At 48.0% G+C, this 26682-nt stretch overlaps 1 protein-coding gene across 2 annotated transcripts in view; it reads left to right on the forward strand.

Moving 5' to 3' along the window:
- The window catches only part of LOC147124488 (solute carrier organic anion transporter family member 3A1-like), a 503248-nt gene that overhangs the window by 447723 nt on the left and 28843 nt on the right, over positions 1 to 26682 (forward strand). For both annotated transcript variants that reach the window (XM_085987799.1, XM_085987789.1), the window contains exon 7: positions 19367 to 19505. In XM_085987799.1, coding sequence (XP_085843925.1) covers positions 19367 to 19505 — 139 coding nt within the window. The remainder of the gene's footprint in view (positions 1 to 19366; positions 19506 to 26682) is intronic.

The raw sequence follows: 26682 nt of genomic DNA on the forward strand, positions 1-26682 counted from the left end.
ATACAGGGGAGACTACTGATGTTATGGCAGGAAAGAAAGAGACTTTGGCACAATTTGAATGGAGACTACCTATATCTCTTATGGAGCTGCATCAATCTGCACATACAAGGGCCGTGCCGCGAATTTGCGCCGATCCAGCACTGGTGAATCAGAACTGGCTTGTGTGGCGTATAAGCATTTCTATAGCTACAAATGGACGAGACTGAGTGCCGAGGAGTGGGAAGGCAATAAATATTTAAGTGTTTTAAGGGCTTTAAAGAATAATGTGAGACAACATTGTAAAGAGTAGTTTAGAGATGAACGGTCCAGACGCATAGGCTGGAATTTCCCCCCAAAATAATATGTGGGTTTGGAGCGTGGGGGCAGTTAGTGTGTTAAAAATGGCTATCCTGACCTGGCCCTGCGATTGGAGACCCCACCACGAGGCCTCCAATCACCTTCCCAGGCCTCCAACCCACCCCCAGGCCTCCCCCACGACGATGATGATGAGGCCAGCCACGATCCTTTCTCCCAACACCCTCCGCGATCTCTGACCCCCCCCTGCCAATCCCCGGCTGACCCCCCCCCCCTCCACGATCCCTGGCCAACCCTCCACCCCCCGCCTCCCACGATTCCTGACCTCCCCCGCAATCCCCAGCCAACCACCCCCTCCCCGATCCCTGGCCGACTCCACCTTCGCGATCCCTGACCCCTGCCGATGCTCTCTCCCCCCTCCTGATCCCCGACCCCTGCCAATGCTCTCACCCCTCCCGACCCCCAACCCCTGCCGATGCTCTCTCCCCCCTCCCGATCCCCGACCCCTGCCGATGCTCTCTCCCCCCTCCCGATCCCCGACCCCTGCCAATGCTCTCTTCCCCCCTCGCGATCCCCGACCCCTGCCAATGCTCTCTCCCCCTCCCGACCCCCGACCCCTGCCGATGCTCTCTCCCCATCCCGACCCCTGCCAATACTCTCTCCCCCCTCCTGATCCCCGAGCCCTGCCAATACTCTCTCCCCCATCCCAATCCCCGACCCCTGCCAATGCTCTCTCCCCCTCCCGATCCCTGCCAATGCTCTCTCCACCCTCCTGATCCCTGACCCCTGCCAATGCTCTCTCCCCCCTCCCGATTCCCGACCCCTGCCGATGAACTCTCCTGCTCCCGACCCCCGACCCCTGCCAATGCTCTCTCCCTGCTCCCGATCCCTGCCAATGCTCTCTCCACCCTCCTGATCCCCGACCCCTGCCGAATGCCGATCCTTCTCCCGCGATCCCTCCCCCAGTCCGGCCCCTCGCTTCTAAAGCCTATCAATCTGGCTGGCTGCGGGCAGGAATCTGAGGCCTCACATTCAAATCAGGCCCTGCCGTTAAAGTCAGCAGGGCCTGCGGGAATCTCGGCCTCCCGGGTTTCCCGCCCGGCTCGGAAGCCCCCCACCCCCAACCTGCCTACCTGGGAAAATCCCGGCCATAAAGTGAGAGAGAAGATTGGACTACTGTGAATGTTGAAATTGTTGTCCTGGTACGCCACACCCTCTCGCCCTCCCCCTACACATGGCTCACTGACACTCTCTGGCCAGATTTGTTGGTGGAATTTTCACACCCGGTGATTCAGCGTTCGTCCAGATTTGGGAAATGTTTTAGAAACACTTCTGGATATCTTCTGATAGAGTAAAACAGATAAAAATGCTGGTTTGCAACTTATTATTCGTGGGATTCCCGATGCAAAAAGCAAACCCATGTTGCTATTCAGCAAAGGGCTTTTAATTTCAAGTGATGGGCTGTTCTGCTTCATTGATGCAGGGATGTGTAATGACTCCTGTTCTATAGGTAGAATCTGAGAGTTAAGAGAAAACAAACACAATAGAGACTGCTGAATGACTGACTTTGCCTGGTGATTTGAACCCAATGATTTTAACTGTTTTACCTACACTGAGGCCGTCTATTACCTTTTTATAATAATTAGAATAAAGCGGCTTTTTAACAAGAGTGCAAAGGTTTTAAGGGCTAGGGCCATAATAATCGGGATACGGTGTGACTCTCGCCTTTAATATCTTCAGTCTGAGTTAATAAGATAGCTAAAGGCGTTATCATGATTTTCCTCATAACTCAGGCTCGGAGCCTTATAATGATAACCATGTGCTTCTCTGAAGGACGGATAGGCCTAGTCTGGGCGCTCGTGTGCTTTGAGATATCGCCGGCTATTTGTGAAAGGGTTGGGGAGGAGGAAAGAGGGGGGCTGCTGCCTTTGTCACTGAAGGATTTATGGCGATGAGGTCAGGTGGGTAAAGTCGCTCAGGGCCCTGTTTATTTCTCCATTTCTCTCTTGTACCATCCAGCTCCACCATTACTGGCCTGTAGTGAGCACTGCGTTTGTTGCTCCTGGTTCATTTCCTGTTAAGCAAATGATTGATGGGATGGAGCAGACCTTGGACAGCAAATGGGCACAGAATGTAAATTTAGGATAAAGACAGAGGGCTGTATTTTGTGACGCCTACGGGTGTGTACGAGGTGTGCACGCGCCAGTAGGGGCCGCTCAAGTTCTAGGTTTAGGCATGTGAAGCGCAGGCGCTAAAACCCGGCACTTGCCATCTGTCAAGAAATCTCTTGACAGATGGAAACATAGAAACATAGAAAAATAAGAGCAGGAGTAGGCCTTTCGGCCCTTCGAGCCTGCTCCGCCATTCAATATGATCAAGGCTGAACCTATATCTCAATACCATATTCCCGCTCTCACCCCATATCCCTTGATGCCTTTTGTGTCTCGAAATCTATCTACCTCCTTCTTAAATATATTCAGTGACTTGGCATCCACAGCTTTCTGTGGTAGAGAATTCCACAGGTTCACCACGCTCTGAGTGAAGAAATTTCTCCTCATCTCAGTCCTAAATGTCCTACCCTGTATCCTGAAACTGTGACCCCTCGTTCTAGAACCCCCTGCCAGGGGAAACATCCTCCCTGCATCTAGTCTGTCTAGCCCTGTCAGAATTTTATACGTTTCCATGAGATCCCCTCTCATTCTTCTAAACTCCAGTGAATACAGGCCTAGTCGACCCAATCTCTCCTCATACGACAGTCCTGCCATCCCAGGAATCAGTGTGGTGAACCTTTGCTGCACTCCCTCTATGGCAAGTATATCCTTTCTTAGGTAAGGAGACCAAAACTGCACACGGTACTCCAGGTGTGGCCCGTATAACTGTAGTAAGACATCCTTGCTCCTGTACTCAAATCCTCTTGCAACATACCATTTGCCTTCCAAACTGCTTGCTGCACCTGCATGTTTGCTTTCAGTGACTGGTGTACAAGGACACCCAGGTCCCTTTGTACATCAACATTTCCCAATCTATCACCATTTAAATAATACTTTGCCTTTCTGTTTTTCCTGCCGAAGTGGATAACTTCACATTTATCCACGTTATACTGTATCTGCCATGTATTTGCCCACTCACTCAACTTGTCTAAATCGCCTTGAAGCCTCTTTGCATCCTCCTCACAATCCCACCTAGTTTTGTGTCGTCAGCAAACTTGGAAATATTACATTTGGTTCCCTCATCCAAATCATTGATATATATTGTGAATAGCTGGGGCCCAAGCACTGATCCCTGCCATACCCAACTAGTTACCGCCTGCCACCCCGAAAAAGACCCATTTATTCCTACTCTCTGTTTCCTCCCTGTTAACCAATTTTCAATCCATGCCAGTATATTACCCCTAATCCCATGTGCTTTAATTTTGCACACTAACCTCTGAGTGAAGAAATTTACCAGCATAAGAGTTTTAAAAAATAGAAAAATAAAATGTTATCACTCATTTATAAATTAAAAATACTCTTCAATAGGGCAAGTTTATTTTTAGCCCCGTAAAAACAAAATTACATTTTTGTTTAAAATATTGAATTAAATGGCATTTGAATTAATTTTAAATATGTAATTAAAAAAGTATATTTCATGTGTTGATGTATTTTTTAAGTGATCCCCATTCATACTTATTGGAGTTCCGTACATACGGAACTCCAATAAGTATGAATGGGGATTCCCTTCTTTTATTGGTTGGGCCAGCCCACGTGATCCTGGGCTGCGTCCCTGGGATACGGGGACCTCTGCCCGCGCAGACCCGGAGAGGCCCAGGATCGCAAGCCTCTGTATCTCCTGGGCCACCAGGTACATTCGTAGAATTTTTGTAGGTCGGAGGCGTCCGCCCGTGGGAAGCCTCCAATCACAAATGTTGGCCCATTAAATGCTCGAAATACTCAGCAGGTCAGACAGCATCAGTGGAGAGAGAAACCGAGTTAACGTTTCAGGTCGATGACCTTTCGTCAGAGTATTTCGCTGAGTATTTCCAGCATTTTTTGTATTTATTTCAGATTTCCAGCATCTGCAGTATTTTGCTTTTGTAAATTTTGTAAGTTCTTCTTTATGTACGGTGTAATCATAGAATCATAGAATGGTTACAGCACGGAAGAAGGCCATTCGGCCCGTCGAGCCTGTGCCAGCTCTCTGCAAGAGCACCTCAGCTAGTCCCACTCCCCCGCCATTTCCCCGTTACCCAGCAAATTTTTTTCTTTCAGGTACTTATCCTACTCCCTTTTGAAACCCACGATTGAGTCTGCTTCCACCACTCTTTCAGGCAGTGCATTCCAGATCCTAAACACTCGCTGTGTGAAAAAGCTTTTTCTTATGTCGCCTTTGGTTCTTTTGCCAATCACCTTAAATCTGTGTCCTCTGGATCTCGACCCTTCTGCCAATGGGAACAGTTTCCCTCCATCTACTCTGTCCAGACCCCTCATGATTTTGAACACCTCTATCAAATCTCCTCTCAATCTTCTCTGCTCTAAGAAGAACAACCCCAGCTTCTCCAATCTATCCACGAAGTCCCTCATCTCTGGCATCATTCTCGTACGTCTTTTCTGCACCCTCTCTAAGGCCTTCACATCCTTCCTAAAGTGTGGTGCCCAGAATTGGACACAATACTCCAGTTGAGGCTGAACCAGTGTTTTTTACAGGTTCATCATAATTTCCATGCTTTTGTACTCTAAGGGCTGGATTTTGCCAATGGGGAGCTTTTGGAGGCAGGACTCCCACTTGTCGGGTTTCAGTCCCGCCTCCATCAACTTCTGGCCAACCCACGCTATTTTCCCTTGATTGACCTTGTTAAGCCCGCCCAGTGGGTTTAGAAGGCCAATTAAGGGAAAGCCGGTTACAGAGAACATCAACGTATGACGTTTCATCTGTCAGACATTTTTGACTGATGAATTGTTATTGTTTGACAGCTCTGTGAAGCTGTCAAACACTGACATTCTCTGTAGTTTGATGAGTCCTTGAATTCAAGACCTCATCAAACCTCTTTCTTTTGCAGAAATTAGATGGTTGTTGCATTGGAGAATGCAACGGCCATCTGTCATCTCTGCCGCGGAGGTGCGAGACTCTCCGCATACCCACCGATTGAAGCCTGTAGGAAGAAACAAAGGTAAGTAAACTTTTTCTAACACTTCCCACTTACCTTACATACTCACCACTCCACACTTGCACCCATCACTTACCTCCACAGCACACTTTTGCACCCCTCCGACCCTCGCAGACCCACTACTCGCCTCGGTGACCCTGGTGGGTTTCGGAGCCTTCGGGAAGCCCGCACTTGTGTGGGCAAAATGGAGATAATCCTCTTATCTGCCTGTTAACTACCTGTTAACAGGCAGTTAAGTGGCTGTAATCCCTTCCCACCTCCAAGGAGATGGGACCTGGCGCAGGACGGCTACCCGCCTCCTGGCATGATGGCATGGAGATGGGTTGGGGGCGGGTTGGGCACCTGCCCCCAGATTCTGCCATTTTCCCGGCAGTCCTGCCTACAAACCCACCTCCCCAGGGCTGGCAAAATCCAGCCCATAACTCTATTCATGAAGCCCAGGATCCCATATAAGCTTTTATAACTGCTTTCTCAGCCTGCCCTGCCACCTTCAATGATTTGTGCACATATACCCTTAGGTCTCTCTGTTCATGCACCCACTTTAGAATTGCACTCTTTAGTTTATATTTCCTCTCCTCATTCTTTCTACCAAAATATATATCACTTCACACTTTACTGCATTAAATTTCATCTGTCACTTGTCCGCCCATTGCACCAGCCTGTCTATGTCCTCTTGAAGTCTATCACTGTCCTCCTCACTGTTCACTATACTTCCAAGTTTTGTGTCACCTGCAAATTTTGAAATTGTGCCCTGTACACCCAAGTCTAAGTCATTAATATGCATCAAGAAAAGCAGTGGTCCTAGAGCCAACCCCTGGGGAACACCACTGTACACCTTCCTCCAGTCCGAAAAACAACCACTACTCTCTGTTTCCTGTCACTTAGCCAATTTCGTAACCATGCTGCCACTGTCCCTTTTATTCCATGGGCTTCAACCTTGTTGGCAAGCCTATTATGTGGCACTTTGTCGAACGCCTTTTGGAAATCCACGTACACCACGTCAACCACATTACCCTCATCAACCCTCTCTGTTACTTCATCAAAAAATTCGATCAAGTTAGTTAAACATGATTTGCCTTTAACAAATCCATGCTGGCTTTCCTTAATTAATCCACACTTGTCCAAGTGACTGTTAATTTTGTCTCTGATTATTGTTTCTAAAAGCTTCCCCACTACCGAGGTTAAACTGACTGGGCTGTAGTTGCTGGGTTTATCTTTACACCCTTTTTTGAACAAGGGTGTAACATTTGCAATTTTCCAGTCCTCTGGCACCACCCCCATTTCTAAGGAGGATTGGAAGATTATGGCCAGTACCTCCATGATTTCTTCCTTCACATCCAACTTAAACTCTGTGGTTTATAGTTTCTAAGCTCTCTGTGGTGTAGTGGGGACTGTTGGTAAACTAGGGCCTTTAAGTATATCATTTAACCATAGTGTAATTGGTGGGATTGATTTGATTTAATTTAATTTTAATTGCGCCAGGGACCCGGGTTCAAATCCGGCCTCGGGTGACTGTCTGTGTGGAGTTTACACATTCTCCCCGTGTTTGCGTGGGTTTCCTCCGGGTGCTCCGGTTTCCTCCCACAGTCCAAAGATGTGCGGGTTAGGTTGATTGGCCGTGATAAAAAAAAAATTGGCCCTTAGTGTTAGGGGGGGATTAAATACGTGGGGTTACGGGGATAGGGCTTGGGTGGGATGGCTGTCGGTGTAGGGACCGGGTGCTAGGGTTTGGATGATCAGCCATGATCTTGTTGAATGGCGGAGCAGGCTCGAAGGGCCGAATGGCCTACTCCTGCTCCTATCTTCTATGTTTCTATGTTAAGTCATGGCAGGAGAGCTCGGCCCTGTGGTATGCTCCTCCTGTGCTATGTGGGAACTCAGGGACACGTCCTGTGTCCCTGACAACCATGTGTGCAGGAAGTGCATCCAGCTGCAGCTACTGGCAGACCGCATTGCAGCACTGGAGCTGCGAATGGATACATACTGCACCATTTGCGATGCTGAGGACGTCGTGGATATCACGTTTAAGCAGTTGGTCACACCGCAGGCAAAGGTTGCACAGGCAGAAGGGAATGGGTGACCAACAGGCAGAGTAGTAGGCGCAGGCAGGTAGTGCAGGAGTCCCCTGTGGACATCACCCTCTCAAAAAGATATACCACTTTGAATACTGTTGAGGGGGATGGCTTATCAGGGGAAAGCAGCAGCAGCCGCCAACTTCCTGGCACCAGGGGTGGTTCTGCTGCACAGGATGGGAGGAAAGAGAGGGGTAGAGCTATAGTAATAGGGGATTCTATTGTAAATGGAATAGATAGGCGTTTCTGCGTCCGCAAACGAGACTCCAGGATGGTGTGTTGCCTCCCTGGTGCAAGGGTCAAGGATGTCTCAGAGCGGCTGCAGAACATTTTGGAAGGGGAGGGTGAATAGCCAGTTGTCGTGGTGCATATAGGTACCAAAAATATAGGTAAAAAACGGGATGAGGTCCTAAAAGCTGAATATAGGGTGTTAGGAGGTAAATTAAAAAATAGGACCTCAAAGGCAGTAATCTCAGGAATGCTACCAGTGCCACGTGCTAGTCAGAGTAGAAATAGAAAGATATTTCAGATGAATATGTGGCTAGAGGAATGCTGAAGGGGGAGGGATTCAAATTCCTGGGACATTGGAACCGGTTCTGGGGGAGGTGGGACCAGTACAAACTGGATGGTTTGTACCTGGGCAGGGCCGGGACCGATGTCCTAGGGGGAGTGTTTATTAGTGCTCTTTTGAGAGGGTTTAAACTAAAATGGCAGGGGGTTGGGAAACTGAGCAGGGAGACAGAGGAAAGGGAAACAAGGATAAAAGAAAAAGATAGGAAGGAGAAAAACAAAGGTGGCAGTCAGAGAAATCAACGGTTTAAATCAAACATGGCCACAGTAAATAATAATTCTAATAGGTCTAAGAGCGTTAAAAAAACAAGCCTCAAGGCGTCTTAATGCGAGGAGCATTCATAATAAGGTGGTGAATTAGCTGCGCAAATAGAGGTAAACAAATATGATTTGATTGGGATTACAGAAACATGGCTCCAGGTTGGCCAAGGCTGGGAACTCAACATCCAGGGGTATTCAATATTCAGGAAAGATAGGCAAAAAGGAAAGGGAGGTGGGGTAGCATTGCTGGTTAAAGAGGGGATTAACACAATTGTAAGGAAGGATATAAGCTCTGATGATGTGGAATCTGTATGGGTAGAACTGAGAAATACCAAGGGGCAGAAAACGTTAGTGGGAGTGGTATATAGACCTCCAAACAGTAATGCGGGGGTTGGGGATGGCATTAAAAGGGAAATTAGAGAAGCGTGCAATAAGGGCACAGCAGTCATCATGGGTGACTTTAATCTACATATAGATTGGGCTAACCAAATTAGTAACAATACTGTGGAGGAGGAATTCCAGGAATGTTTACGAGATGGTTTCCTGGACCAATATGTCGAGGAACCAACTAGCGATCAGGCCATCTTAGACTGGGTATTATGTAATGAGAAAGGATTAATTAGCAAGCTTGCTGTACGAGGCCCCTTGGGTCGGAGCGATCATAATATGATAGAATTCTTCATTAAGATGGAGAGTGAAGTATTTGACTCAGAGACTAGGGTCCTGAATTTAAATAAAGGAAACTACGATGGTATGAGGCGCGAGTTGGGTAGCATTGATTGGGGAATGTCACTCAAAGGGTTGACGGTGGATAGGCAATGGCAAACATTCAAAGACCGCATGGATGAACTACAGAATTTGTTCATCCCAATTTGGCATAAAAATAAAACAAAAAAGTGGCTCAACAGGGTCTAACAAGGGAAATTAGGGATAGCATAAGATCCAATGAGAGGACATATAAATTGGCAGAAAAAGCAGTAAACCTGAGGATTGGGAGCAGTTTAGGATTCAACAAAGGAGGACAAAGGGATTAATTAAGAAGGGGAAAATAGAATATGAGAGTAAGCTTGCTGGGACCATAAAAACGGACTGTAAAAGCTTTCATAGATATTGTGAAGAGAAAAAGATTGTTGAAGTCAAGCATAGGTCCATTGCAGTCAGAAACTAGCTGCGCCCCTAGCCAAGCTGTTCCAGTACAGCTACAACACTGGCATCTATCTGGCAATGTGGAAAATTGCCCAAGTATGTCCTGTCTACAAAAAGCAGGACAAATCCGACCCGGCCAATTACCGTCCCATCAGTCTACTCTCAATCATCAGCAAAGTGATGGAAGGTGTCGTCGACAGTGCTATCAAGCGGCACTTACTCAGCAATAACCTGCTAACTGACGCCCAGTTTGGGTTCCGCCAGGGCCACTCAGCTCCTGACCTCATTACAGCCTTGGTCCAAACATGGACAAAAGAGCTGAACTCAAGAGGTGAGGTGAGAGTGACTGCCCTTGACATCAAGGCAACATTTGATCGAGTGTGGCATCAAGGAGCCCTAGCAAAACTGAAGTCAATGGGAATCAAGGGAAAAACTCGCCATTGGTTGGAATCATACCGAGCACAAAGGAAGTTGGCTGTGGTTGTTGGAGGTCATTCGTCTCAATCACATGACATCACTGCAAGAGTTCCTTAGGGCAGTGTCCTAGGCCCAACCATCTTCAGCTGTTTCATCAATGACCTTCCCTCCATCATAAGGTCAGAAGTGGGGATGTTCGCTGATGATTGCACACTGTTCAGCACCATTCGAGACTCGTCAGATACTGATGCAGTCCGTGTCCATATGCAGCAAGACCTGGACAACATTCAGACTTGGGCTGACAAGTGGCAAGTTACATTCGCACCACACAAGTGCCAGGCAATGACTATCTCCAACAAGCGAGACTCTAACCATCTCCCCTTGATATTCAATGGCATTACCATCGCTGAATCCCCCACTATCAACATCCTGGGGGTTACCATTGATCAGAAACTGAACTGGACCAGCCATATAAATACTGTGGCTACAAGAGCAGGCCAGGGACTGGGAATTCTGCGGCGAGTGTCTCACCTCCTGACTCCCCAAACCTTTCCACCATCTACAAGGCACAAGTCAGGAGTGTGATGGAATACTCTCCACTTGCCTGGATGAATGCAGCTCCAACAACACTCAAGAACCTCGACACCATTCAGGATAAAGCAGCCCGCTTGATTGGCACTCCACCCACCACCTTCAACATTCACTCCCTCCACCACCGCCGCACTGTGGCTGCAGTGTGTACCATCTACAAGATGCACTGCAGCAACTCGCCAAAGCTCCTTCAACAGCACCTTCCAAACCCGCGACCTCTACCACTTAGAAGGACAAGGGCAGCAGACGCATGGGAACATCACCACCTACAAGTTCCCCTCCAAGCCACACACCATCCTGACTTGGACCTGTATCGCCGTTCCTTCACTGTCGCTGGGCCAAAATCCTGGAACTCCCTTCCTAACAGCATCGTGGGTGTACCTACACCATATGGACTGCAGCGGTTCAAGAAGGCGGCTCACCACCATCTTCTCAAGGGCAATTAGGGATGGGCACTAAATGCAGGCCTAGCCAGCCAGCGATGCCCACATCCCATCAATGAATAAAAAAATTAAAAAATCAGGGGAATTTATAATGGGGAACAAAGAAATGGCAGTCCAATTAAATACATATTTTGGTTCTGTCTTCACAAAGGAGGACACAAATAACCTCCCAGAGATGTCGGGGAACATAGGGTCTGATGAAAGGGAGGAACTGAAAGAAATCAGTATTTGCAGGGAAATGGTGTTACGGAAATTGACAGGATTGAAGGCCGATAAATCCCCAGGGCCGGATAATCTACATCCTAGGGTACTTAAGGAAGTGGCCCTAGAAATAGTAGATGCATTGCTGATCATCTTCCAACATTTAATGGAAACTGGAACAGTACCCATGGATTGGAGGGTAGCTAATGTTACCCCACTATTAAAAAAAGGTGGTAGAGAGAAAACGGGGAATTACAGACCGGTAAGCCTGACATCGGTTGTGGGGAAAATGCTAGAGTCCATTATAAAAGATGTAATAGCAGAGCACTTGGAAAACAGTGACAGGATCGGACAAAGTCAACATGGATTTACAAAAGGTAAATCATGCTTGACTAATCTACTGGAATTTTTTGAGGATGTAACTGGTAAAATAGATAAGGGAGAACCAGTGGATGTGGTGTATTTGGACATTCAAAAGGCTTTCGATAAGGTCCTGCATAAGAGATTAGCGTGTAAAGTTAAGGCACATGGGATTGGGGGCAAGGTATTGACTTGGATAGAGAACTGTTTGGCAGACAGAAAGCAAAGAGTTGGAATAAACGGGTCTTTTTCCGAGTGGCAGGCAGTGACTAGTGGGGTACCGCAGGGATCGGTCCTTGGACCCCAGCTATTCACAATATATATTAATGATCTAGACAAGGGAACTAGATGTAATATCTCCAAGTTTGCAGACGACACAAAGCTGGGCGGGCATGTGTGCTGTGAGGAGGATGCCGAGAAACTCCAGGATGATTTGGACAGGTTGGGTGATTGGGCAGAAGCATGGTAGATGCAATATAACGTGGATAAATGTGAGGTTATCCACTTTGGTGTCAAAAACAGGAAGGCAGATTATTATCTGAATGGCAATAGATTGGGAGAAGGGGAAGTGCAACGAGACCTGGGTGTCCTTGTGCACCAGTCGCTGAAGGTAAGCATGCAGGTGCAGCAGGCGGTTAAGAAGGCAAGTGGTATGTTGGCCTTCGTAGCGAGAGTGTTTGAGTACAGGAACAAGGATGTCTTGCTGCAGTTGTACAGGGCCTTGGTGAGACCACATCTTGAGTATTGTGTGCAGTTTTGGTCACCTTATCTGAGGAAGGATGTTCTTGCCATGGAGGGAGTTCAGCGAAGATTCACCAGGCTGATACCTGGGATGGCAGGAATGACGTATGAGGAGAGATTGGGTCAATTGGGCTTATACTCGCTGGAGTTTAGAAGAATGAGAGGGGATCTCATTGAAACTTATAAAATTCTGACAGGACTGGACAGACTAGATGCAGGAAGGATGTTCCCGATGGTCGGGGAGTCCAGAACCAAGGGTCACAGTCTAAGGATAAGGGGTAAGCCATTTCAGACAGAAATGAGGAGGAATTTCTTCATATTGGTGAACCTGTAGAATTCTCTACCACAGAAGGCAGTAGAGGCCAATTCATTAAATGTATTCAAGAAGGAGTTGGATATATTTCTTAAGGCTACAGGGATCAAGGAATATGGGGAGAAAGCAGGGACAGGGTACTGAATTTGGATGATCAGCCATGATAGCATTGAATGGCGGAGCAGGCTCGAGGGGCCGAATGGCCTACTCCTGCTCCTATCTTCTATGGTTCTATGTTTCTATCCATCAGCGCCCTAGGATGCATCCCATCCAGTCCTGATGACTTAGCTACTTTAAATACAACCAGCCTTTCTAGTACCTCATCTTTATCATTTCTTATCCCATCCAGTATCTCCTCTAGCTCCTCCTTCACTATGTCTATGGCAGCATCTTCTTCCTTGGTGAAGACAGATGCAAAGTACGCATTTACTACCTCAGCCATACCCTCTACCTGCATGTATAGATCTCCTTTTTGGTCCCTAGTTGGCCCCACCCCTCCTCTTACTACCCGTTTATTATTTATATGCCTATAGAAGACATTTGGATTACCGTTTATGTTAGCTGCCATTCTATTCTCATACCCTCTCTTTGCCCCTCTTATTTTCTTTCTCATTTCTCCTCTGAACTTTCTATATTTAGTCTGAATCTCAGATGTATTCTCGACCTGACATCTGTCATACGTGTTCTTTTTCTGCTTCATCTTACTCTCTATCTCTTTCGTCATCCAGGGAGCTCTGACTTTCTTGCCCTACCTTTCCCCCTAGTGGGAATATACCTCGACTGTACCCAAACTATTTTTTCTCGTTTAAGACAGCCCATTGTTCCACTAGTTTTGCCTGCCGATCTTTGATTCCAGTTTACCTGGGCCAGATCTGTTCTCATCCCACTGAAATTTGCCTTCCTCCAATTAAATATTTTGGGGGAAAAATTCGGTTGATTTGCGCCTCCCACGCTAACAGGGTTCAAAGCAACTAGCACCTGGGTGCAGCGACGCTAACGCCTCCCGTGAAATTCAGCGGGATGTTAGCGGCGGCGGTAACCGTTAGTGCCCTGCGGCACTGCGCCTCCGGTGATGAAGTCATCGCCATGTGCAATGCCCCGCTTGCGCCCCAGCCGGGATCTTCGGTAGCGCCCCTGACTTACCGCTAGATGCTATGTCCGACAGGGTCAAGGGGGCCTATCTGTGGCCCGGGCAGCGCAAATTAAATGGGAGGTGCCAGGGTGCCATTTTTGTTGCTGGCCGCCTGCCAGCACATGCCCCCGTTGTTGTCCCTGGCCTCCTGTGCAGCCCCCCCATGGGGTGATGGCTACGCTCCATGAGCCCGGCACTTCTCTTGAGTTCTGGGCTCTTTTGCCAGCACTCCGATCCCTGGCGGCCCAGCTGGGCCCTGGGTCGCGCTGCGATAGGCCCCTCCCCTTTAATAAGGGGAGGAAGGCCTTGTAGGGGGGCATCTTTTAACTGGTTTATGGTAATTTACCCGGCCAGCAGCCTTTGCCTGCGCTCTGACCATTTCCAACCTTTTACCTGGTTTACGGTAATTCAGCTGGTCGGGCAGCCTTTTTGCTGCTACACTATAAACCAATTTTCAAACAGTGGTTTCCAATCGCTAATCCCACCTTCCAGTTCCGACTGGAAGAACTTATAATTAATGATATTAAACGGACAAATGGTCTGGATGAGAGAAAAATCAAGCTTTATTAACTAAATAAACTATACCACATGAACACAGTAATTACAGTAAAACTACTTAACAGGGGAAGGCGGACGGCAAAAACGAGGGATAAGTGACTACAATGTTGATTAAACAATCTTAGTAATTTCCCTTAAATCACCATCCCCCTAATTCCTAACTAGATTGCTTTGCTGAGGAGTCAGAAACCTGCTCACCTGGTGTCCAAGGGAGAGAGAGAGAGATAGCTCTTCAGAAGCTATCTTTATATCCTGCCAACTCCTGCTGTTTTGGCGCTGAAAGGGCCCGTGTGCAAAATTCGCGCCTAAAAGTTCCAATATACAAGAGAAGGCCCATGATTGGCTGACTCAAATGGGTTTGGAGTGGTTTAATGTGTCTACACTCTGGGGCCGGAATGACCCCACCCACCTCCGGAGCTCCCTGGGCTGAACAAAAGGAATCCAACTGCCGTATTGTCTGAGTCAATGGGTGATTCAAAACCTCATTCGTTTCTTAACTGTTCCATATCAAAAGTCTTTTCCATGGTTTAGATGTAACCATTGTGTGTGAGTGGTGTTTGAATGGGTTTGGGTTTCTGTGTAAACAGAAACCGATTGTTCTGCGGTTTAGTTCTCAAGTGGATAATTCCTTATGTCAATATCCTGCAGTTTCGTGTAAACAAACCTTGCCTCTGTAGAAGGGAAACTCCCTGGTTTGATTGACAGGTCTATCTGCCACTGTGTGATCCTCCCACTTACACAGAGATCACGGGCTGCCTATCCAAGCTCTATTGTTCTTGGCCAATGCTTTCTCTGACAGCCATTTTAAAATCTTTGTGATTGACCAAACTCCAGGGAACAATTTTATTAATGAAAATGTACTGTCATTAAGGTGTGCAAATTTTTCCACAGAACTCCTCGATTCTGGTGTTGTCCACATGCTGTCCATCTCAACGCAGCCTTTTGCAGTTCTGGGCATGTTTTAAAACATTGTAGACAATTCACATCACCCAATTCTTCGTCCATGATGCATACCAATATTTCCGATCTTCAGGGAAAATAGGGGAATTTTGCAAACCACTGCAGCCTGCAGTACCCCAGCGCGACGTGCCGCAACGCACGGTGCTGCTGCACGTAGCACCATGATATTCACTTACAGCGCCTCAAGAGGGAGGCGGGGCGCTTCCAGTAGTGCCCTGCCTCCCTCTTGGAGCGCTACCAGTGAATTTTGGGTGCGGGGGCGATAACTTTTTTGGGGCGCTAATAGTAGTGGCCCGGCGAAGTTAGCGCCCCAAAGGGGGCGCGACCCAATTTTGCCCCCTTTTACTCGAGATTGCTCCCTTTCCTTTTCCATAGCTAATCTGAACCTTATGATCCTATGATCACTGTTCCCTAAATGTTCACCTACTCACATTAATAGAGCTATTAATAATGAATAACTCATTTTCATACAGAAAAAATACTTGTGTTGTGATACAGGGGGTCCGTGGAATTTTTATAACACGGGAGGGGGGCCTCAGAAGCAAAAAGGTAGAGAACCCCTGACCCAGCCAGCTTTCTTCCCTTTCACAAATGGGCCCCTAATTTTATTAGTGCCCAAAACTGGGCGTGATTCTGGCAGCACGCAGTAATGGCACGCTGGGACGGAGATTCCTGAGGAACAATCTAGAGTTGTCCTCGGGCCTCATCAGAATAATTCAAGCGAGCTGCAGGTATCAATCAATTGCCCCAATGTAGCTCATCTGTCAGGACCTCACCAATGATTCCCCGTTCCGAAGCCCATAGGCAAGTCCGGGAGGGAGGTGATTGGGAGGGGAAGGGAGCACGGGGGTATGGGAGAGGGAGGGCAGGATGGGAGAGGGAGGGCGGGATGGGGGTATGGGAGGGGGAGGGCGGGTTGGGAGAGGGAGGGTGGGATGGTGGTATGGGAGAGGGAGGGCAGGATGGGGGTATGGGAGAGGGAGGGCGGGATGGGGTATCGGCGAGGGAGGGTGGGATGGGGGTATGGGAGGGGGAGGGTGGGATGGGGGTATGGGAGAGGGAGTGCGGGATGGGGGTATGGGAGGGGGAGGGCAGGATGGGGGTATGGGTGAGGGAGGGCGGGATGGGGGTATGGGAGAGGGAGGGCGGGATGGGGGTATGGGAGGGGGAGGGCGGGATGGGGGTATGGGTGAGGGAGGGCGGGATGGGGGTATGGGCGAGGGAGGGTGGGATGGGGGAATGGGAGGGCAGGATGGGGGTATGGGAGGGGGAGGGCGGGATGGGGGTATGGGAGAGGGTGGGCGGGATGGGGAATGGGAGGGGGAGGGCGGGATGGGGGTATGGGAGAAGGAGGGTGGGATGGGGGTATGGGAGAGGGAGGGCGGGATGGGGGTATGGGAGAGGGAGGGCAGGGTGGTGGTATGGGAGAGGGAGGGTGGGATGGGGTATGAGGGAGGGAGGGATGGGGTTATGGGAGGGGGAGGGAAGGAAGGGTAGGGGTACAGAAGGGGGAGGGTGGGGGTACGGGAGGGGGAGGGCAGGGGTATGGGAGGGGGAGGGAGAGGGGGTGGGAGGAGGAGGGGGAGGGGGATAGGGAGGGAGATGGGTAGGGTGGGGGTATGGGAGAGGGGGGCAGGATATGGGAGGGGAGGGAGAGGGGAGGGCGGAAGTATGGGAGGGAGAGGGGAGGGCGGGGGTACGGAAGTGGGAGGGAGAGGGGAGGGCGGGGGTATGGGAGGGAGAGGGGAGGGCGAGCGTTGGGGAGGGGTGTATGGGAGAGGGGATGGCGGGGGTACGGGAGGGGGAGGGGGAGGGGGTGGGGAGGGCGGGGGTACGGGAGGGGGAGGGCGGGGTGGCGGGGAGGGCGAGGGTATGGGAGGGGAGGGGCCGAGAGAGGGAGGGGAGACGGGCGGGAGGAGGAGGGGGGCGGGGAGGGCGGGCTCGCAGCGGCCCACCGTTGATTTGTGCAGTTTGGAGGAGCACTCGTGCTAACTCTGCACAAACTGAGGATGAAATCAAGGGGCCCTCCTGGTCCGTATGGCTCCGTAAAGAGCTGCGCTATTGGTAGACTATTCCAACTTTGACTTCTGAGGATGTGTCCGTTTAAGTTAAGGAAGCAAAATGATAAACTTCTAGAAACATCTTGCTAAACATCCTACTCTATTTTACTGTTGCCTGAGGGTTGCTACATTTTAAAATATCTGGACGTTTTGATTTATTGCTGGAACAAACTATAAGTCTCCTGATGAAAAATCAAGGCCTCTACCACTATTGGAACATCAATCTGCAGCCAGTTTTATGAAATTAAGCAACATGATTTCTGTGTGCTCTGCTGAGAGTATGGGAATACGGGAAACAGTTTTGTTGGAGAGCCTTGCAAAAATAATAAACAGATGCGGAAACAAAAAACATACAACACAGTAACTAATGCCACGGTTGAATTATCCGCCTCATGTTAGGTGAAGCTCAATAGCTCAATTGCCATCTTACGACATTAATAGCAGCCCTTATTTTACATTGACACTGGGAGGCACTTTTACCAGATGGTTTTGTTTGCAGCCACGTTCATTCCTGCTACAAGTATCATTTACTGTGACAGTATGCCCTGTCAGCTAGTCATAACTATTTAGCTTTGATTAAAAGGGTAGCTAAAGCAGCAGGTGTTGTTTATACTACATGTAGCAATTATGTTACATTCCCACCAGGAAGAGTATACCAGCACAGTATTATCACAGCTTCACCAGTGCACTCTTCACGAGGGCAAATGGAGGGGGTAAAATTGGACCACGCTATGCCCGTTTTCTGGGTGGAAAACTGGTGCCAAGAAGTCCAATTTAGAGGGACAGCCTTCCATGCATGAATAGTGTCTAAAACACGTCCAACGCCATATTTGTTCAGGCGCTGCAGCGGTGTCGTTGGAGGCCGCCTGAACCAGACATTAGGCACCTTGAATATGCTAATAAAGGGCCTACTGCCTGTTTTAGGACCCAAACTGGAAATTGTTTTTTACTGAATGCAGCAGGCACCTCTTGTCCATGAACACAGACAAGTGGACACTGAACCCAACACACTGACTGAGTGAAACATGGATAGCTGGCATGGACGGAGGTGCACATCTGTACCAATACTTTTTACGGCCAGGTGTTGTCAGGTTATCTCATGAGAAAATGTAAAACTCTACTTGTTTCATGGAGGTAAATTAATTTATGGTCAAGGAACACAATAGAGGCAGTTCTTATAACTGAATTGCTCCCTCATAACTCATTACACTCCTGGCTGATTGAGTGTCCCCACATTCTGGCCCTTCCCATGCCAAATGCTATCAGCTTGAATAGGGAACAACGGACTTGTGGACTCATCAACAATAACAGGAGTGTAGTTTAACTGGGAGGCCGTGCATCTTTGTGGAGGTGAGATGGATGGAATGTAAAACACACTACTTAACTACCTGACCGAGACTTGTTGGAGCTCATCAGTCAAGGTGAGCCAACGATGAGGCCATGACAATGCTAGGCCAAATCCAAATGTTCCATCTACCAGCTTAGTGAAAATTTGGTTCACTCCCCAGTTTTCTATTCACCCTTGGGGGATAAATTTAGGAAAGTTAATCCCTATCATCTCCTCCTCTTCCAGAGGTTGGCCATCAGGCCTGGTTTTGTGCTCATCCCACTCAGTCATTACTCATATCCATAAGCAAGTTCCCTGCCAGAACTTGAACTGTGTTAAATGAAAACCTCTCTTTCTATTTTACAAGGCCATTTACAGATAATCTGTCACTTTAACAAATGAATTGCAGTTAGTGGAGTCTGTATAAATCAAGTGCGCTGCCACTAAATGTAACAGCTGCTCTTGAATACAGATTGTAAACTAGAGAAAAATATTGGCCTCAATATAAAACTTCCACCATTTGAAACAAGCGAGAGAAAACATTAATGTAATGGTGCTGTCTCTGCATTAACCTCTAGGACAGCATCAACTTCATCAGCTATTTTAGTTCAGCAATCACATTCCCACTATGTCTGGAACATGTAGAAACTGTGTACTCGCAGTATCTGGGCTTGGGCTTGTAGTAACGTGTAAATAGATTGGCAGCCTGCCGAGGGTTCGAATACAGCTTTTAGCTTCTGAACATTTTCTCACTGTGACTTTTGAATTTTTCTTTAGTTCTTTCGATGGGTTCAGAAGGAATCTAACGGCACCATGTAACGAAGATTGCAGGTGTACAAAAAAGAACTTCAACCCAGTCTGTGGGTCTGATGGCATCACCTACCTGTCCCCATGTTTTGCAGGATGCACTGACAAGGTGAGCATATTCTTCTTCCATGCTCTTTTATGTTCTTATGTTTTAAACATGGAAAAGAAAGTTTCTGCTAATAGGACCAGTTGAGCACAGTACAATTAAAGGCAGAACACATGTCAGTTAGGATGGATTGGCCTGCACAGTATGGCACATAATCATTTTGATTTGCACCTTAAGACAGGATGAGACCATGACTACCTTTACGGATGCTATACTAGGTCCCGACTGAGAGACAAGGGGGTAGGTCTTGACTTTACCCGATAGTGTAAAATGGGTGATAGCGAATTGGCAGCCCATTTTACATCTCTCCGAATTTTTATTTCCATGGTATAGCATCCGCAAAGCTATGCCTAGTCTTACCAGCCATTCCTCGGTCTAAACAACTGGCAGTGGGGTCCCCTAGGGTCGTGAACCTGGACCTGGGAGATCGGTGGGAGGGGAGGAATTGACACAGGTGGCTGCTGTGGCCGCAATCCGTTGTTTTTGGGCGAGGAGGTGGGGTTAACCTGGCAATCCTGGGGCCAGTCAGCTTCCACCCACATTTCCATGGTCTGTGGTGAGGGGGTGGTTGCTGCAGATGCATGTCTGCACTGTCCAAAGCCCGGTCCTAGAGGGCCTGTGTCTGACCCTGCGACCTTTGGTTGGAGTTCTGTGGTGGACATGAACCTGACCAAACTCTCAAGATCACATTTGGGGCCCAATTTAAAAGAAATTGCTCTTACCTCCAAAGTTAGTGGAGGCAACTAAGAGAAAGAAGAAGGCAAGATTTGAAATGAGAAAAGTTGTTAAAATAGATCGTTAGATTAGTTTAAAAAAAATTAAAATTAAATTAGAAAAATAAAAATGACCCAGATAGAAAATGGGAAGAAGGATCAGGGAAAGAGCAAGGTGAGTGGAATTAAAAGGTTTCTATTTTTAATTAGAATTGTATTTTACATTTTTATAGCTTAGGGTTAATATTATTGTAAGAAAGCCTCTTCTAATATTTTAAGTGCCTTTTTCTGTAATATTAGTGTTGCTTTCAGCAACTGTCTGGCCTTGGGACACAGTCATTTTCCTAGGCCTTGTGGAAAAAAAATATAATCTTCACATGTCCACTAACGTTGGAGTTCATGCAGTGCTGATTTTATGTCAATAGATGTTGGTGTTTCCCCCCCACCCCCCACAACAGCTTCCCCTTGTTCATGGCCAGATTATAGTTTCCATAAACAGTCTCCTGAACTGAAACCTACCTCTTTATTCTCTCGATGTGTGGGTTAGCATTTCCAATCTTGAATGGTGAATCCTAAATTATGGAAAGCAGTTAATGGATAAAATAAATTATTGAAGCAAAAGCAGCAAGGTATTAATACAGCGCAATAACAGAGTCACATGTTTCCACTTGTGGGCGGTGTCCAAAACTAGGGGCCATAAATATAAGATAGTCACGAATAAATCCAATAAGCAATTCAGGAGAAACGTCTTCACTCAGAGAGTGGAGAGAATATGGAACTCACTACCACAAGGAGCTGCTGAGACGACTAGCATAGATGCATTTAAGGAGAAGCTCGATACATATATGAGGGAGAAAGGAATAGAAGGATATGTTGACAGGGTGAGATGAAGTTGGGTGGGAGGAGTATCACAAAGACCTGTTGGGTCGAATGGGCTGTTTCTCTGTGTAAGTTCTGTTTACATGGTACATAATCTGGCGTGACTGTTAAAACAAAAAGAAAATAGAGGTCAAAATTCTTCTAGCTTTTCTCACGTGTTCTTGGTAACACTTTGCTGATTTTAGCTCGGGGTGGAGATCTGAGGTGCCGGAGGGGTGGGGTGCGGGGTGGGGGGGAGGGAAGCAGGTGGCAAAACGTCTGGACCACAGGCCTCATTTTCAGGCCCCGATAGTGACTCCGGCAGAAGGCGGTGGGAGTCAAAATTGGTGAGGGGGGTCAGGCTGCAGCCGGGAGCCCACAGAAATGCTGCACGGTAAGGTAAGTACAGATTTGGAGGTGGGGTGGAGGGCGGGAATGGGGGAAGCCCGGGACAGGGAGGCCCATGGTATCCTTGTGGGATGGGAGGTGCACACCTACAGTCTTTGATGCTGCTTTATCTGAGATGATACTTTGCGGAGTCCCATTCTTCCCTTACACAAAACAGACTGGACTTCTTCTTCTTAGGCAGTCCCTCAGAGCCGAGGATGACTTGCTTCCACATTAAAAATGAGTTCGCAGGTGACTGATGAGTCCAGTGCGAGACCTACAGTCTCTGTCACAGGTGGGGCAGACGGTGGTTGAAGGGGCGGGTGGGTGGGGTGCTTGGGTTTACGTGCGCTCCTTGCGCTGCCTGTGCTTGGCTTCCACTTACTCCCGGCGAAGAGACTCGAGGTGTTCAGCGCCTTCCTGGATGCTTCTCCTCCACTTTGTGCGGTCTTGGGCCAGGGATTCCCAGGTGCCGGTGAGGATGTTACACTTTTTCAAGGAGGCTTTGAGGGTGTCCTTGAAGCATTTTCTCTGCCCACCTGGGGCTCTCTTGCCGTGCCGGAGCTCCGAGTAGAGCACTTGTTTTGGGAGTCTCGTATCGGGCATGCGGACAATGTGACCTGTCCATGGAGCTGATTGAGCATGGTCAAAACTTCGATGCTGGGGATGTTGGCCTGAGTGAGAACACTGACCGCGCCTATCATGCCAATGGACTTGCAGGATCTTGCGGAGGCAGCGTTGGTGGTACCACTCCAGTGCTTTGAGGTGCCTGCTGTACATGGTCCATGTCTCTGAGGCATACAGCAGGGCGGATATCACTGCTGCTCTGTAGACCATGAGCTTAGTGCCGGTTTTGAGGTCCTGGTCTTCAAACACTCTCTTCCTCAGGCGACTGAAGGCTTCACTGGCACACTGAAGGCGGTGTTGGACTTTGTCATCGATGTCTGCCCTTGTTGACAGTAGGCTCCCGAGGTATGGAAAGTGGTCCACGTTGTCCAAGGCCTTGTCATGGATTTTGATAATCGGGGGGCCGTACTGTGTGGCGGGGGCAGGTTGGTAGAGGACCTTTGCCTTACGGATGTTTAGTGTAAGGCCCATGCTCTCATACACTTCGCTGAAGGTGTTGACGGTGGTTTGTGTGGTGTATGTGCCTTTAAGAGCCCCAGGCGTGCGTAATGCCGGTAATTGCCACTCGGGCTATATAAGCCTGTGTATTGTGTATATCCTTTAGAAACCCCCCCCCAGACTTTGCTTAGTAAATACCTATGAACCAACTCCTGTCTTCAGTGTCTTTATCAACACACGGACACTACAGTGGCGACGAAGTGGAAACGGACTTACCTGCAATTCGGCAGCACCTCAAGGACATCGATTCCTCCGGCGTCCAGAAGACTCAAGGAAGTGAGAAAAGCTGTGGTTTCACCAGCTGGCCAAGCTGGTGGCAGGTACTGCGCTAATCCTTCCTGGGCGTCAGGCTGGGGCTCCAGCGGCAGGCTCTACAGCTGAGACAGGCAGCGAAATCGGAGGCAAGCAATAACGGACTGGGAGGGAGCACTCGGGAGACGGCCGGCGCGGCAAGCAGGTCAGCGTTTAGACCTCCGTCGGGAATGAGTCTCCAACAGTAAATTAAAAAACATAAAATAAAGAGAACGGAAACCGCAGTAAACAGCGTTGTTATCGGCAGCAGCGGCGGGAAAGCGCAGGAAGCGCCATATCTTTGCTACAGAAAAGAAAAAAAAGTGCGGGAAGCACCATATCTTTGCTGAAATGCCTAAGTCTGACAATATTGATGCTTTTGATAGTGAAAGAGAGCCTAATTTTGGCAATATTGATGTTTTTGATAACGAGATAGAGGATTGGACCACATATGTGGAAAGAGTGGAGGTATATTGCACCGCAAATGGAATAGAAGATGAAAAAAAAAGCTTCAGTGCTTCTGGATCTAATGGGCGCAAAGACATACAAGCTGTTACGAAACTTAATCACTCCAGCCGAACCGATGGACAAGAGTTTTGAGGAGATTGTTGATCCCCTACACTGCCAATTCGAGGCAGGACTGGCAGATTCTCTGCGAGACAAATTCATCTGCGATCCTCTAAGTGTAGAAACACAAAAAAAGGTATCTTCTGAGAAAGATTTAACACTGGACAAGGCTTTCAGTGCAATAGGAGCTGCAAAGATACAGCAAAGGCCACAGGACTTCGGCACCCATGAAATGACACGGGGTTTCGAGAGATGTTATCGCTGCGGCAGATCTACCCATGACCAGAGGGACTGCTGGTTCAAGGAAAAAGCATGCAGGCTATGCGGAAAGATGGGACACATTCCACGTGTGTGCCGATCTGAAAATAAAAAATCCACTAACGGGAAAAGAATCAATAAGGAAAAGCACAGAAAGGTACAAATGATGACGGACAGTAGCTCCGAAGACCAGAAGAGCGATAGCGACTCCGGGAACAAGAGACTAAGCTCTCTCAAATTACATAATGTAATTGCCAAAGAAGATTACCAGACCATTTGGGTTACCCTCACAATAGCAGGGTCCCCAGTTAAAATGGAGCTAGATACAGGATCAGCTCTGACCGTCATAAATCGGCGGGATTACGAGCGGCTATTTCCGCATATACCTTTAAAAGACACATCCATTATCTTGAAAACATATACGGGGCAGAAAGTATACCCCAAAGGAAAAATAAGGGTGCCCGTTGTATACAACGGCAAGGAAATACAGAAGTTGTATTTATACGTTCTACAAGATGGTGGTCCACCGCTGTTGGGACGTGAATGGATCAGGAAAATACGTTTAGACTGGCACTCCATTCAGGCACTGATGGTGACCAGTAAGAAAAAAAATGATGATGACGCCATGCCTGAACGATTAAAAGACATCTTGGCCAACGCCAAGGAAGTGTTTCAAGAGAAACTAGGAACCTTGAAAGGCATCACCGCCTCAATAAAAGTGGAAGATGCAGCAATTCCCAAGTTTTTTAAGGCAAGACCGGTGCCATACGCAATTCGTCCAGCAGTCGAGGCAGAGCTGGAGAATTTGGAAAGGCAGGCGTATTATCTAAAATAGATTGGAGCGAGTGGGCAACACCCATCGTCCCAGTCATGAAGAAAGCATTGAAGGGTGATGGATCTGAAGAACAGTGAAAAATTCGCATCAATGGAGACTTCAAGGTGACTGTAAACCCGATCCTTCACACGGTACAGTATCCTCTTCCGAGGATAGAAGATATTTTCGCCTCACTATCCGGAGGGAAACGTTTCACCAAAATTGACTTGGCGCAGGCATACCTACAGATGGAGGTTGAAGAGGCCTCTAAAAAAATATCTCACGATAAATACACACAAAGGTCTGTACCAGTACAATCGACTGGTTTTCGGAGTAGCATCTGCTCCAGCTATCTGGCAAAGAGCTATGGAGCAAGACCTCCAAGGGATTCCGGGGACTCAATGCTACCTAGACGACATCCTTGTAACAGGAGAAAACGACAACGAGCACCTTGCCAATTTAGAGCAGGTGCTCACTAGGCTGAGAGAACGGGGCCTACGAGCAAATCGCCCCAAGTGCGAATTTTTCCAAAATCAAATATCATATTGTGGCCACATAATAAATAAGGAAGGGTTGCATAAGTCACCTGAAAAAATTGAGGCAGTCATAAAAGCCCCAGCACCTGAAAATGTTTCACAATTAAGGTCTTTCCTGGGATTAATAAATTACTATCATAAATTTTTACCGAACTTATCAACTCTTCTACACCCTCTTAATGAACTGCTACAAACAGGAGTAATTTGGAAATGGAATGAAGACTGCAAAAATGCCTTCCATAAATGCAAAGACTTAATCACATCCAAAGAAGTTTTGGCTCATTACAACCCATCACTGCCAATCAGACTGGCTTGCGATGCATCCCCTTACGGCATAGGAGCAGTATTATCGCATAAATTCCCTGATGGCTCGGAACGGCCGATAGCTTTTGCGTCACGCTCATTGAACTCAGCTGAGCGTAACTATGCCCAAATCGACAGGGAAGCACTCAGTCTGGTATGGGGAGTAAAGAAATTCAACCATTACCTACACGGACAAAAATTTACCTTGTTGACTGACCATCAACCCCTCATCTCCATATTCAACCCTAAAAAAGGTGTTCCCATTATGACAGCACAAAGGCTACAGAGGTGGTCCCTTTTTCTAGGGGCACACCAATAAAACATAGAATACAAAGGGTCAAAACAGCATGGGAATGCTGACGGTTTATCGCGCCTACTGTTGCCAACGATAGAAGAAGCACCTACAGTAGACCCAGTAGAGATATTCCACTCTACCATAGTGGAATGTCTACTAGTGACAAATTCTGCCATTGAAAGGGAGACAAGAAATGACCCGACTCTCTCACGGGTCTACGATTTAACAGTGAAGGGATGGCCAGCACATGGCGAACCACTGTTGCCAGCATTCTCGCAAAGAAGAGAACAGCTGTCAGTGTGCCGAGGAACCTTGATGTGTGGATCCAGAGTGGTGATTCCACCCAAACTCCAGGATAAAGTGCTAAAGGAGCTTCACGAAGGGCATCTGGGTGGAGTGAAAATGAAGAACCTAGCCAGGGCGTTTGTATGGTGGCCAGGTATCGATGGAGACATCGAAGAAATGACCAAGAGCTGCCTAGGATGCCAGAAGGTCCAAAACGCTCCACCACAAGCCCCTCTACATCCATGGGAGTGGCCCTCATCTCCCTGGCAAGGGGTACACATCGACTTTGCTGGTCCATTTATGGACTCAATGTTGTTAATCGCGGTTGATGCACACTCCAAGTGGCCGGAGGTAATAAAGATGTCCTCCACCACCACGGAAAAAACCATCACAGTATTAAGGACCATATTTGCCAGGAATGGGCTACCAGAACAGATCTGTTCTGATAATGGACCGCAATTTGTGTCCGAAGAATTCAGAAAGTTCTTAAAAAACAATGGGGTTAAGCACTACACGTCCGCCCCATACCATCCCGCCACCAATGGATTGGCTGAAAGGTTTGTCCAGACCTTCAAGAAGGCCATAAAGGCCATGGGTAATGAAGACATAAAACTTCAGCACAAGGTGGATAACTTCTTATTCGCATACAGGAATGCAACACATATGGTTACCAACCAAACTCCCGCCATGATGTTCTTCAATAGAAACCTAAGATGCCGGCTGGATTTGGTCAAGCCCAACATCAGAA

The sequence above is a fragment of the Somniosus microcephalus genome, chromosome 1 (genome assembly GCF_052327205.1).
Source record: "Somniosus microcephalus isolate GS21.2 chromosome 1, FLI_Smic_1.0, whole genome shotgun sequence".
Lineage (NCBI taxonomy): Eukaryota > Metazoa > Chordata > Chondrichthyes > Squaliformes > Somniosidae > Somniosus > Somniosus microcephalus.